The sequence below is a fragment of the Ptychodera flava genome, chromosome 3, assembly GCF_041260155.1.
Source record: "Ptychodera flava strain L36383 chromosome 3, AS_Pfla_20210202, whole genome shotgun sequence".
Classification (NCBI taxonomy): domain Eukaryota; kingdom Metazoa; phylum Hemichordata; class Enteropneusta; family Ptychoderidae; genus Ptychodera; species Ptychodera flava.
Window position 1 is genome coordinate 34,942,817 of NC_091930.1, and position 14,989 is coordinate 34,957,805.

Genomic DNA, 14,989 nt, shown 5'->3' on the forward strand with positions numbered 1-14,989 from the left:
CTTTTGGTAGATTTGTATATGCTGAAATCGGTATTGAGGACTTTATGATTGTTATTGCAAGTTTTTATGTCCCAAACAAAGAACGTGAGCAAATTGAGTTTTTGGAAAGTGCATCAGCAGCTTTCCATGCAAATTTTCCTCACAGTAAAGTTATTGTAGGGGGTGATATTAATATTACGTTGGATCCAATAATGGACAAACGAGGAGAGACTCTTGACACTAGAAATGTTTTTAGAAGTGAGGTCCATAAATTTATTGACACTCTTAGCCTTGTAGATATTTTTAGAATACGCAATCCAAACGCTTATAGATTCACATGGAGAAGGGGCAACTCGGCATCCCGTTTAGACTACTTTTTTATACCTTCTTCAATTCAGAAGCAAGTAAAACAGTGTGATATTATTCCTAGCATCAAATCAGATCATGATGCAATAACGCTTACATTAGAGATCTCAACAAGCAGAAGAGGCCCAGGTTTTTGGAAATTTAATTGCAGTTTATTAGAAGATACACAATACACGCAAATGATGAATACACTGATTACAGAAACAATACATGAGAATGCAAACTTAAGTGATAGTGCTCTTTTTGATTTTTTAAAATATAAGATAAGGGATTCAACAATTACATATTCAAAAAAGAAAGCCAGAGACAGAAAAGATAAGGAAAGAGAACTTTATATAGAATTGCATAGATTGGAAGAAAGAATTGATGATAATCTTAATGAAGGGGTTCTGAATCAATATGAGTCTGTAAAAATAGAATTAGATAAGATAACAGATGTAAAGGTGAAGGGATCAGCTGTCAGATCTAGAGAACAGTGGTATAAAGAAGGTGAAAAGAGTTCGAAATATTTTTTAAATTTAGAAAAAAGAAACTATACTAAGAAAACAATAAGTCAACTGAGAGTGAGTAATCACCTTATTCAAGGTGAAAAACAGATTTTGCATGAGATAAAAACATTTTATTCCAACTTGTATTCTTCGTCATCCGTAGATTTGGATACATCTGATGATTATGGTTTTTTTCAATCATTCAAATATTCCAAAAGTGCCTCCAGATAAAGTTCATCTGTGTGAAGGTCCCCTGACAAAGGATGAGATCTTTAAAGCACTAAACGAGCTCCAAAAAATAAATCTCCTGGTAGTGATGGTCTACCTCCAGAGTTTTACTTGTTTTTCTGGGAAGTAATTAGTTTTGCCTTGTTAGCCTCTCTGAACTTTGCTTATAACAGAGGAATGCTCTCAAATTCACAAAAACAAGCTGTCATTACTTTATTACCAAAACCTGACAAAGACCTATCCCAGCTTCGTAATTGGAGACCAGTATCTCTGCTCAATACTGATTACAAGCTGGCTAGTAGATGTATTGCCAAAAGATTGGAAAATGTTTTGCCGTTAATTATTCATGAGGATCAGTCCGCATTTATCCCAGGAAGAAAAATTGTTGACAATATTCGCTTAATTTCAGATATTATAGATTTGTGTGAAAGCACTGGGCAACCAGCAGCAATGATGTTTATCGATTTCACTAAAGCGTTTGACACCTTAGAATGGAATTTTTTGAACAAAGCCATTGATTTATTTAATTTTGGAGATTCCTTTAAGAAATGGGTATCTGTATTTTACAATAATATTGAAAGCTGTGTTCTTAACAATGGTCACTCTACTGGTTGGTTCAAATTACAAAGGGGAATTAGACAAGGTTGTCCCCTGTCTACTGCACTTTTTGTGATAGCAATAGAGCTACTGGCTATAGCAGCTCGCTCCAATTGTAATTTAGAAGGTATAAGACTACCAAATGGGCAAAAACAAACCATTTCTGGATTTGCAGATGATACCACTTTAATTTTAAAAGATCAAAAATCTGTTAAAATTGCTTTGTCAATGCTTAGCCATTTTAAAGGCTTTTCAGGGTTGGAAGTTAACTTAGAGAAGACAGAATTATTGCTTTTGGGTACTTTGAAACATCAGTGGAAAGCGATGGATGAAATAACACCCACAAATGATCCAATAAGGTATTTAGGTATCTTTCTAGGCCACAATGTCTCAAAGAATTTATATCTTAACTTCAGTTGTAAAATTAAAAAAATGTGGGACAAGTTAAATATTTGGAAATCAAGAGATCTTTCTATTAGAGGAAAAGTGGTACTTTTAAAAGCTTTTGGAGTCTCAAACTTACTTTATGTTTTGAATTCGATTTCAATTCCAGATAAGGACATAAGTTGTACAAGGTCTCATTTGTTCAGCTTTTTGTGGAGGGGAAAGAAACACCATATAAAAAATGACTCGCTAATTGGAGGGTTGGAAGAGGGTGGACTACGTATGATTGACATTGAAATTCAAAATAGGCCTTCAAAGTAGCATGGGCCGTACGTATTGCTGAAAGTACTGCTTCATGGGGAATAATACCCAAATTTTATTTCCGTCCTTATGGGGGATTGAAATTTTATTGAAGTGTAATTACAATATTCATAGAATGCAAACCATCATCCCCTTGTTTTACAGGGATGTTCTGAGATTTTGGAAAGAGTTACAAAATTATAGTTTACCTACAACTCCTCAAGATGCTATCTCAGAGATAATTTGGAATAATGAGAATATTCTAGTTGAAGGTAAATCAGTTTGTTATAATAAGTGGATTAACAAGGGCATCGTATATATTCATAATCTTATTGATGATGATGGTAAATTCATGTCATATGCTAGCTTTATTAGTAAATATAGTGTTTCCACTGATTTTGTAACGTATTTGGGCATTATTAATGCCATACCAAGAGAATGAAAGATTTAATTTTTGCTTGTAACCACATTTCAAATGTAGATATTTGTGAGAGGATTGTTTGTGGATATTGGTAAAGGTAAATCACAGGACTTTTATAGTTACTAGTTAAAAGAAAATTTGTAAGACCTACTGCTGAGATTAAGTTTGAGCAAATGGACTATGTTAAAGATACAGAAGTAAACTGGAAACAAATTTGGCATCTTCCTTACAAAGTTACCAAGGAGGAAAAGCTTAGAGTTTTCCAGTTTAAGGTTCTTCATCGTATCATAGCAACAAATCTCTTCCTTTTCAAAAATAAAGTAAGAACTGATAATACTTGTGAACATTGTAGCCAGATTGAAACTGTAGAGCATTTTTTTGGCATTGTGAAATTGCACAAACGTTGTGGAAAGCTATAGAAAATTTTTTGAAGGTCTATGTAAGTGTGTCATTTTCATGTAAGACCATTATATTAGATTCTCCAAGTGATTCTAATGTACTGAATCATATCATACTTATGGGAAATATCTATTGTATGCAAGCAGATATACAAAAATTACACCATCTTTAATATCCTTCACTAAGAAGGTAAAAGAAATAATGGCCATTGAACAGAAAGTTTTAAGTGAAACGAAATTTAATACGAAATGGGGTATGTTTGTGCCCATAGTAATGTAAGCTTCTTTACCTCGTACACCTGTTTTTTCTGTGTTATGTATTGTTTTGTTGTCGTTTTGTGCGCTTTTTTTCTTCAAAGTAAATAAAAATTTAAAAAAAAAAAAAAAAAAGCTTCTTTCTACTTTACGTTGAAAACGTCGAAGGCTTTCACCAGACCGGGTAACTATGGAAACCAGTCCGTATATCTTTCACACAGCCCACTATCTCCCCGGATGTTCCCATTCAAATCAATGCACTGATTTTACTCAAATCGAGGTGGTAATAAAGAACTCTAGCTAATAGGTGCATGGACTGAGTAAGTTGAGGGAAATAATTTTCTTGATAACTGTTGCAGTTGTATGAAAGTGTTTGTGCGATAGGTAAAATCTGGAATTTGAATGAATCATGGTGCAAACAAAACCAGGTCCATAAATGCACTCAGAAATATATGTATTTCTAACATGCGTTGTACACATGGCCGAGTGTTAATTTTTAGGATAGTATTGACCAGTTCAGTGGTCTTACAGGAATAAAAATAATTTTTTGTAACATTAAAGGTTACACAGAGTTCAAATTTAGAAAAAAAAAAAAACTATTTTATTTTGCATTATCTATCTTTATTATAAAAGGCAGGGTGGAATGATTGAAATTCAAAAAAAGTTATTAAAATCATGATCAGCAGAATTAAAATGTCTCTTCTTCAAAATGTAAGACATTTGTTGCCAAAAATAGTCATTTTGTTATTTAAAGAACATAATGTGAAAATGTCAGAACATTTGACCCAGCCACAGTGGAATTACATTCTTTGGTAAATCTTGAAATTGGGAGAAAATACAAGCAAGGAAATCAGGTGATTGCATAAATTTACATAAACTTGATAAAGCTCCACTTATTTCTCATCCAACATACGACTGCTAAGTGCTTGATAAGCTTAAAAGGTGAACTCAGCCAATATTTAAATCTTGGGTAAGAAATGATTTCAAATTAAAAGGATCTAGCAAAAAAGTTATTTTGAGCAAAATACTTCAAGCAAATTACACTCAACCATTATTGAGAAAGGTGCAGCCTTATTACCTAAATTCATTAATTATGCAAATTACTAATTACTACAGAGACAAAATTCACAGGACAAAAGGCAATGACACTCCCATGACTTCAGAAACTATTCCACAAAGTTGTAACATTTTACACTGAACCATCATTGAGATAAAGCCTAATTACCTAGATTCATTAATTATTCAAATAAGTCATTATCGTAGAGAGAAATTTCACTGGACCAAAGCAAATGACATAACCATGTCTTCAGTGAAAATTCCACAAAATTATAGCATTTTACACTGAACCGTCATTGAGATACAGCCTAATTACCTAAATTCATTAATTATGCAAATTAGTAATTACTACCTAGAGAAAATTGACTGGACAAAATGCAATTATACTGCAACCAATACGGTAAACATTCCATTAAATTTTAGTATACTACATCAAACGGTCTTTGAGATACAGCCTAATTACCTAAATTCATTAATTATGCAAATTAGTAATTACAACAGAGATAAAATTCACTGGACAAATGCAATGATACTGCAACAGATACAGTAAAAATTCCATAAAATTGTAGCATACTACATCAAACCGTTATTAAGATACAGCCTAATTACTGAAATTCATTAATTATGCAAATTAGTAATTAAAACAGAGAGAAAATTTACTAGGCGAAAGGCAATGACACTGCCAAACACTGGCATCATTACTGATCAACGGATCAACAACAAACATTCATTGACAGCTGAAAAATACATTTACCAGCCTCAAAATATTGTTCATGGGTGAATTATAATTAATTATGCAAATTAATAAAATTTTTAGCATGTTAATTTGTCATTTCCAAAGAATTTTTCAAGAAATTGTCACCTTCATGTCAAAAAACCATGTTTCAATGGCAGTACTATTGTTTTATCAGCTGATGACCTTTGACCTACATTTGTAAATTGTTACCTTACACCTATAGGTACACCACTGTCCAACACTGTCAGGGTTTTATTGTCGAGAGATGGCAAGAAATCATCAGGAGAAGTCTTTGACCCATGGGGATTGACAATAAACCAGAATGGACATGTACTTGTCTGTGACATTGGACATGGCAGTGTGAAGACAGTAACAGCAGACACTGCACAGATTCTAACATCTGTCACAGTTCATGGCTTACCTCACAATTTCAAACCAAGAGACACAAAAATGGCAGACAATGGTGACTATTACACAGCGGATGTCGGCAACCAATGCATTGTAGTGAGTGATGCAAAGAGTGAAGTGAAACAAATAATAGCAATGGGTAAACTGAAACTCCCCACTGGTGTATTTGTTGATAAAGACAGAAATGTTTTCATAGCAGACTACGATGCAGACTGTGTAATCAAATGTAATGGAGATGGGGACATTATTTCAAGTCAACAACTCAGAAAGCCCAGGTCTCTGACCATGAATAGCAAATATCAACTCATAGTGTCATGTCCGGGTGAAAATTGTATCTATGTTTTGGACAGTAATCTTGAAATATTGAATCAATTTGGAAGTGATCACTTAGTGGAACCATATGGAGTTACAGTTGACAATGCAGACAATATTTATGTGGCAGATAGATGGAAGATAGTGAAATTTGATAGACAGGGTGAATACCAGGAAACTGTAACTGTAGATGGATACCCTTAGGACATTGCAGTGTTTACAGACGGTAGAATAGTTTATTCAGATTGGAGTGATTTCACTGTCAAGGTCATTTACAAGTAAGAAATCTGAGAAGACAGTCAATGCAAATATTGCAGCCAATACAGCTGTACAACTGAACAACATGCAAACACATCACCACCATAACTGACACAATTTTCCTGATTTTCTCCTCAAAACTCAATATTTGTCAGCCAAGTTTGGGTTAGAATTTCTCGTTATGATGTCAGGAAATGACTCCAAGTGGAATTGAAACCCTTGGATGAAATTTTGTATTTTTTTCAGAGTGAATTTTGTTGTAAAATGTGAAGAAATTGTAATCCGCTTTGTTTTGATGCCATGAACAATGTCAATAATTTCATTTTTCTCAGAAACTATTCACAATTTCCTAGTCATGTTGGGGTTAGAATTTCTCATCTTGATGTAAGGAATCCAATAATGTTAAAATTAAAGTCATTGGTTGAAATTTTGTATTATTTTCAGAGTCAACTTTTTGTAAAATGTGATGAAATTGTGATCACGTTTGTTTTGATGCAATTGTTTTGACACAGAGAATACAAATAATTTCATTTTTCTGAGAAATGTTCATAATTTCCTGGCCATGTTGGAGTTAGAATTTTACGTCTTGATGTAAAGAATTCGAAAATCATAAAATTGAAGTCATCGGTTGAATTTTTCATATTTTTTAAAAGAGATATTTGATATTCCTGTAGACTGAGTCATGTAATTTACAGTACTTCACATTCAGACTCAATCAAATTTTGACATGATTTTCATATTTCTTTGTTAATATTCAGATTTTCCTGGTCATGTTTGGGTTAGAATTTCACGTTTTTATGTAAATAAGTTCATAAAGTGGAAATCAAAGTGATCGGTTGAAATTTTCATATTTTTTTACAGAATACATTTGTTAATTCTGTACAGCATTGCAATGACAGTTGTATTCACTGTAAACATTCATCAAAGCATCGCTGTGAAATCTTCTCATATTTGTTTCGATTTCAAGAAAGAAACTCATCAGATCTTACCTGAACAATGTACGTACCTTGTGCTATTAATCCTGGTCAGGATAATTCCTTCCGATTTCTTGTAACATCGTCAGATTTATAAAATTCCAGGAGTAAATCCACACATGACTTCAGCTGGCAATCTGTCAGCTGTGTTTTGACTGTAGGCGAACGCTTTACTCATTAGATAACTTGGACCATAGAAAATGTAGTCCAGTACAAATTGTCACCGTTCAAATAAAAAATTTGTGAAAGCCTTGATTTATTATCACGGATTAGGAAACTGTGGTATTTCTTTCAGGACTTTTTAATTGACAGAATTCTCGGAGACTTTTGTATTTTTATGAGATGCACAACCAACCGGCTCACATCACTGTAGAACTCTTTGCGCGTTCACATTAGCCGCTGATAGGTGGCGCTATTGCAATTTCTGCCATCAGGCAGGCCAGGTAAATACAAATATCTGCTGCAGCGCAGGGGTACTGTACGTAAAATATTAGTATTTTGCACAATGAACTGTATTTCTTAGTTTGACATTTTTATCTCGATTCATAAAAATGCTGTGACTTAAGCGTATAGTAAAGTATTTTATTGGATTGTTGATTTTGGGGGGTTATATTTCAATTTAATTTTTAGTTGTGTTGCACAGCGAACTGTTTATATTCATCGTTACGAAGATATTGTGCATAGAAGTATTGTATTCAAAAATTAAACTTTTTTGGTCACATGTTTACCCGATATACTAAACCTGCACGTTGTCTCTACTGAACTTCGCCATGTTTATTTTAGAAATATTGAATTGTGTTTTAGTATTTGGTTTTTCTCATTACACACCAATTGGGCGGCGTGTACATACTCGTCTTTTTTAACGCAATTCTGGTTACTCGGTTACTCGAGCCAGGTTAATAGGTATACGATAGAGTTTGTAGGATTGTTTTAATCAGTGATAAAAAGTATCCGGAATCATCACAATATTATGACTCGATATTTTAAGTACAGCATTTATTTCCAAATATTGTAATTTTGGACTTTCATGTATTTTACGGACTGTATTATTATGATAGCCTTCTTCTGAATTTGTTCTCTTCGACTATCGAAAATGATTTGTTGAACTTCTCATCATTTTAAGACGTTCTCCAACTTTGCATTGTATTTTCCTGTTGTATTTTATTTTCAATCATGATAACACGTATGTGCCTTTTTCACCAATATATTTTTGTAGTTTGTATTTTTAACAAGTCAATCGCAATTTTGATTTCACAGCAATACTAGTGACTTTAGAAAGCGTAATGTTGAATTATTGAAAGAACGACAAGTAGCTTTGTTTCATTATCTCAGATATGAAGATGTAAAGTTTTAATGTTCTGGACTTAAACGTATTTTTGTATTTCTTAAAGTCAGGGCGTTTACACTTTCAAAGAATCAAATCAGCCATCTATACACATAAATACATTTTACTTCATATCCATTATCCATTGTTATCTGATTTTTCTTCCTTTTAAGAGTTTCATGTTCATGGTTAACACGCTAATTTTGAATTTTAACGAATATAGGCCTACTCAGTAGGCCAATTTATTAATTGTACTTGCCAATCAATCGTCATTCTACTATAGCTGGTTTTCGCATTTCTTTAAAAAGAGATCTTGTTTTTTCACAGCATATGTCACGTGACTGTAGAATGAATATAACTGCTTATAAGTGCAAAGTTAGACAGCTGTCTGTTTGATGTGTTTTATTATCGAAGTACGTTTCTGTATGCTATTTTATACACTCGCCATATTTTTAATGTAAGTCGGCAAGTAGGTCATGAAGATAACTTTTGACATTGTGGAAAAAGCAAGTTTGTTGAATTCCAATAAAATAGTAATTTTGCATGATTCTATCCAGGAAGTGAATTTTCTAGTCATTTGACGTCAATAAATGCAGGTCATAGCCTTGGGAGAACGGTATATAGCATGTGTAGTGGACAACGATGACGCCATAAAGTTTGAGGACCTATTCACACATACGCAGAGCTTATATGCAAATTTTGATGTTCGCCATGACAACGACTTTTCATCAGCACGTGTAAACATAACATGGCTAAAAATAGATTGGCTATGAATTTCAGGATGACAATTTGGTACAGTCATGTTCCCAATTTTTGGATATATTTTTCCACCATAGTACACTATCATGGGATGATCTCGTACACTTCGGAAAGCGTAATTTATGGATGGCCCGACAGCTTTTTCTTTGCAGTTTGAATCAACATCATGTCGCCCACTAAGTAATTTCATGGCTCAGGCTTTGGTAGTCCCTGTGGGCTACCATTTCATGGATTTTGGTAGCCCCAGGAAAAAGTTTGTAGTCTGTGGACGCGGGACTACTGCTAATTTCGAGCCCTGTATGGCCACTTAAGCCAAATAAATAAATAGATAAATAAATAGATAAATAAATAGATCAATCAATCAATCAATCAATCAATCAATCAATCAATCAATCAATCAATAAATAAATTGTGCTGTTCCGATAACATTGTTTTCAAAAATAGGGTAGGTAGGTCGGCAGGAATTGCTTTTCCAAAATATTTTTATTTTTAAATATGCATTTTTCAGGGGTTCAGGGCGGTCAAACACTGGCCACAACATTTCAAGAAAAATGTATCATACATATAAAAGGAAAAAAATGCCAAGTAACGAACACGTGATTTTACTGGGGTTTTTTTCTTTCTTTTTTCACGTCCGTGTTTACGTAGCTCTAAAAAGTTTAGGGTCGGCAGGTGAAAATAGGGTAGGTCGGGTTATCGGAACAGCACAATTATTTTCGTTCGGCCTTAGAGGAAAAACCTAAGCTTGATGGCAGACAGATTGTCTTCGATATTCAAGTATTTGTGTTTGATTTTTTTTTATAAAAATTGGAACTTTTAAGGAGCAAATATTGTACTGGCGACAGTGCCCTCTGTTGAAGTGCGCCCTCTATCATTTACGGACATAATTCATAGAGACAAGGTTATAATAATCCGGCAATTAAATTAGAATTAAAAAAATCTTGTGCACATATGGAGGATTACAGATGGTATCCGAATGTTTTTGTTCAGCATGTTTTGTCGTGTTATTCGACATTTAAGGTAGAATGTGCCCCGGGGAAAGCTGTTGGGAACACGTGTTTTTTTTTTACAAAACTTCTTGTGTAGACTTACTTTGAAGCCCGTTGACTAAGAGTTTACACACAAAGACGAAATCTAAAAATTTCCCTCATAGAGTTGACACAACGTACATCGCCATTTGTAATTCCAAATATCGGTGAATTTACGTTCATTTGTTTCTCTAGTCCAAAACTTTGTACAGTGCGTTGACCACCGTTTACATATGAAAGAGAATGGTTGTTAGTTTCGGCAAGAAATTTTCACACTCTATGGACGCGCGTTGCACCTTATCTACACAACTTTGCTGTGTCGGATATACCATCATTCTATAACTTCTGATTGCCACAAGTCTTCGTCTATCATGCATTTCAAAAAGATTTTTAAGGTTAATTATCCACAAGTGAGAGAAACAAAATTCTAGATTTGACAGCCTTGGTGGCATTGGTATATGGCACAAGACTACTAATTGATCTCCCATAGGCTATCACAGTAGCGTTGAGCTCAATTTTCCTATTTTAAAACATTCAGCGGCACGAATCCTCTTGACAGGTGTTAGGTCAATGTCAGCCTGACCACTGATGAAGTTTCGTGTGGGCAAGTCCACGGTAGTTTAGAGTCAGTCACGAAAACAGCGCCCTCAGTGGTGTTTTGCAGAAATTCATACCAATTGCTATGATTTCCATGGGCCTTTTAACTCCCTATAACCACAGAATGCAACATCTTTCACGACACATTGCATTTTAATTCGAGCAGACAATTCTTTGCCAAAAAAACTTCAAATCAAAATTTAAACCAAACAAGCATCAATGAAGATATTAAAACTAAAGGTCGGAACTAATTTCCACCTGAACTATCTTCGTGGTCTTGTGTACCATATCTATCCCACATCTACTGCCATTCAGGTAGAGTAACCCTCGGGAACAGATTCACGACTCTGTATTATGTCAAGACTGTTCTGGCCTACAGTTGCTGGGGGTCATTTTAAAGCTCTTTTGTAGTAAGAAAAAATTGACCGTCCTAGCTTTTCAAAAACTGAAACTTTCACCTGTCCCCCGAGAGTTGCCACTTTGAATTTAAATATCTATGAATGTTAGAGAATTTTCCTGGTAGCAAACTTCGCATCCTGACCCTCTATTTTTATTCATTGGGCATGAGAATGGTTGAAATTTTCACTGATGAAAGTTTGAGCAAAAGTTGAAGTCTCACTTTCAAAGTGCATGCTACTGTAATATATGGGGATTGTTTCAATAGAGAGATTTGCATACTTCGGAGAAAACACTGGTAAAAAGACTCCAACTTTGAGTGACTTATGTGAAGATACAGCCTCGTCTGTGTCCAAAACTCATCCTGCTACTAGCCTGGTAGCATCCTACACACCGTCCAGTATCTCAGCATGTGCATCAAATACAACTTACTTCTTTCATCACAGAAGAGCACAGGACAACTTTATGCAGGGAATGGGTTTGCAGATTTATTGAAAGCAAAATTGCCAAGATGAAGGGGTACAAAAAGAGAAGAAAAGCTGCCCCAAAAATTGACATCTGAGGTACAACTGTTGCAAAGACGCTCATTTTCTCTTGACGTAAATCCCACACAGATTGTTTTCTTTCAGCGGAAGCTCGGGATGGCGGAAGACACAAAATTGAACAGTAAATTAAAGTTGGGTTGTTTTTAAAAAGACAAGAACTTAAAAGTGTTGCAAAAGATATAATTGCTTGAAAACAAAGTTTAACATGTACCCTTTCCCTGCAAATTATTTTTTTATTTTTTTTCTGCTTTATTCCATTTTTCAGAATTCATCCTGACAGTGGAAGAAATGTTATTCTTGAGTCTTCTTCACCACAAGAGGGCGCTTCACAAATGCCACTTCTCGTGTTAAGAAGGATGCCATCAAAATGTGGTAACCCAAGGAGTGACTGGCATTTGTTGGATATTTTTGTTGGACAGGGTTGCGGATTTCTGGAAATAAGCTGCTAGAACAGCGCCCTCTTGAATTAAAACTAACAGATCACAATTTCAATTGACTTTCTTACAATCTTTTGAGGTGAGCTTCACACAAGACTTCAAAGAGCTATGCATGTTACTTCTTTTAAAGGCGCCCTTCTCAATCCCAGGTTCTCGCATTAGCAAATGTGTCAACAGCCCATTAACAGTTTGTCATTCTTTTGTTTTCCATTGAATATTTTATCAAGTAAATAATATTTATATTAGATAAATCTGATAATTGAGCGGGGGCTTTAAATCACAACACAGATCTTTGAATTAAAATAAAGTATTATCCTTTACAAGTAAACTTTCAATCAGTTGCATGTTTCTGCTCTTGGATGACACTGCTTTCTGTATCTTAGAGTGAAGTTACACTCAAGCATTGTAAGAAAGTAATCGAATATGAAGTGAATGCGTTTACACTGAACAAATGAAAACTGTCAGAATGAAGTCAAAAAGGAAATGCTGTGGTTGAGTTAAGAGACTGCTGCTCTTCTCCCAACCACAGCCTGAGGAAACATAATTTGCTAAAAAGCAAAATCAATAATGGTGATCTTGAAAACCTGTTTGCACATTGTCACCAAATCAGCTGCCTTTTGTTCTGAATACCATACATCCATGATTGAAAAAGCGACTTCCCATATATCAACCGTTCTGCAGCAGAACAATGCAAGCATCACATTGTTGCTGGCAAACATCAGTTGTAGCCTGACGGCCATGGAGAGATTTAATCCATTTTCTATTTTTATGGAACCACAGATGGTTCTCACAGTTACTTGATGGAAACATACAGATAGAACTGGAGGTACCACAATGATCATGTTAGTCTTGTCACCGTCAGTTGTTAGCCCAAGATGAATGCTGTCATTGGTAGAATCGGTTTTCACATGCACCAAAGAAGCAGAGGAACAGAGTTCTGGGTCTACACAAAGTCACATCAAACTCAAAACTCTCAAGGATTTTTTCAGCAAGTTTTGATAACCTTTTTAGGTCCTCCCCAAGATCATTTTCAAGATATCATTTTTACGATATCACAAGCGATCATCTTTTCATTTTTGAAAATTGCAGGTGGATTATCAATTTTCCAGGACTGTTTTGGAGTGCACAGACCCTGACAGTTGCATCAGGCATTTGATGTACGGAAAGGTGAACAATGACAGAATATGGCACACACTGTAGGCTTTGTACTGGGTCGTGGACTGAAAGAAATACAGCTGTACTCTTTTGCATTGCAATTTGAATTTGGATTTGCAATTTGAGAAAACTTAAATGTGATGTAATCTGGAACAACAGAAATTACTGCTTTCTGAAATAGGACAGAGCTCTTGTCAAAAGTTAAATTTAATTGGCCACTATGTCAATAATTTTATGGTCTAAATGTTGTACGTCATTAAACTTGGCTGTACTCATGTTTAATAAATCTGTGTTTATACTTTGATTGGATCAAAGTCTATTGAAGTCGTCCTATCTTAAAAGAATTATATAGCAAGAAGTAAATTCATTTTTCTCAGAATAATTCCGAACCCTCTTAAATTCATTAAATGGTCACAGCTCAAAGCCGGTGCTTCCTTCAATTTGCATCATCAAGGAAAATTGCAAAATACAACGGAATAAAATCAAAGGACTTCCACGAGGTCCTGCTTTCTTTTCATGGAATAAAGCAAGTAAATTTTGGTTAAATGTTTTCTCTATTTGAAATCTCCTGAAGATATTACAATCTGTGTTACCTTGTCAACAACTTGCAATAGTAATAATACCCATGCATGTGAAAACACCATCGATGCGAACAGAGTGGTTGATATATGAAATCAAATGAAGCAGGGGAAAGGACAGCTTGGACTTAAAAAATCTGCTGTATACTTGGGCATACTTTCATGACAATTCACGATAATCCCTGGGGGAAAACGGGGTTGCTACATTGCTGATTAATTTGGAATACTTTGCTGCTCAGATTAAAGGTATACTGTCACCTGTTCCAATTTGGCCACAGTTACCATGGAAAGAGAAAATCTAACCAATCACAGATTTTAAGCGGGTGGCCGCTTTTTAAAAACAGCGCCCTCACATGGACATTTTGAATAAGAAGGAAAGCCCCTTTGATCAAATATGGGCATATTTAGATTACAGATGACTGTATACCTTTAACACTGGAGTTATACGGTTTGGGTTTCTTTACGTAGGATACGTTACATGATATTGATTTCCGTGCACTGGGACAGGACTTGCCAAATGTTGCAATAACAAACATACAAATATATTTTCAGGCAGCTTTGCAAAACAGTACGTTTTCTGAAACCAAATTGTCAGTATCATCAGAGTTTTGGAAAAATTGGTATTTCCAGACTTGATAAACCTGTCTTGTCTGCTGAAACTCGTCCTCAAACATCAGTGTTATCATACTAACAGGCCGACTGGCACCATTTTACCTTGTTTGCATGCACTGTTATATTGTAATCACAAAGTTCTGGCTCTGATATGTACGAGAGGGAAAAGGACTCAGAGTACAGCAGACAGCCAGTCATCCAGTCTGGTCAAAAATTCCCATGAGGGACAATGTGCAAACAAGTTTGAACAGAAAGTATTTGAAAAGAAATCTGTAATAGGAAACAAAACACTGCATAAACTGAACATTGCTTTTGCAAGCCATTTGAAATATGTGTTTCTTGTGTAATCTTCTACAAGACCGTGACATCACCATATGGGGGGGGGGGGTCTGGGAGGG

General features: G+C 35.0%; 1 protein-coding gene across 1 annotated transcript in view; it reads left to right on the top strand.

Moving 5' to 3' along the window:
* LOC139129887 (uncharacterized) overlaps positions 1-7,318 on the top strand; it is a 34,555-nt gene extending 27,237 nt beyond the window's left edge. The window contains exon 6 of the mRNA XM_070695572.1: positions 5,432-7,318. Coding sequence (XP_070551673.1) covers positions 5,432-6,132 — 701 coding nt within the window. The 3' untranslated portion in view covers positions 6,133-7,318. The remainder of the gene's footprint in view (positions 1-5,431) is intronic.
* Positions 7,319-14,989: the final 7,671 nt, after the last annotated feature.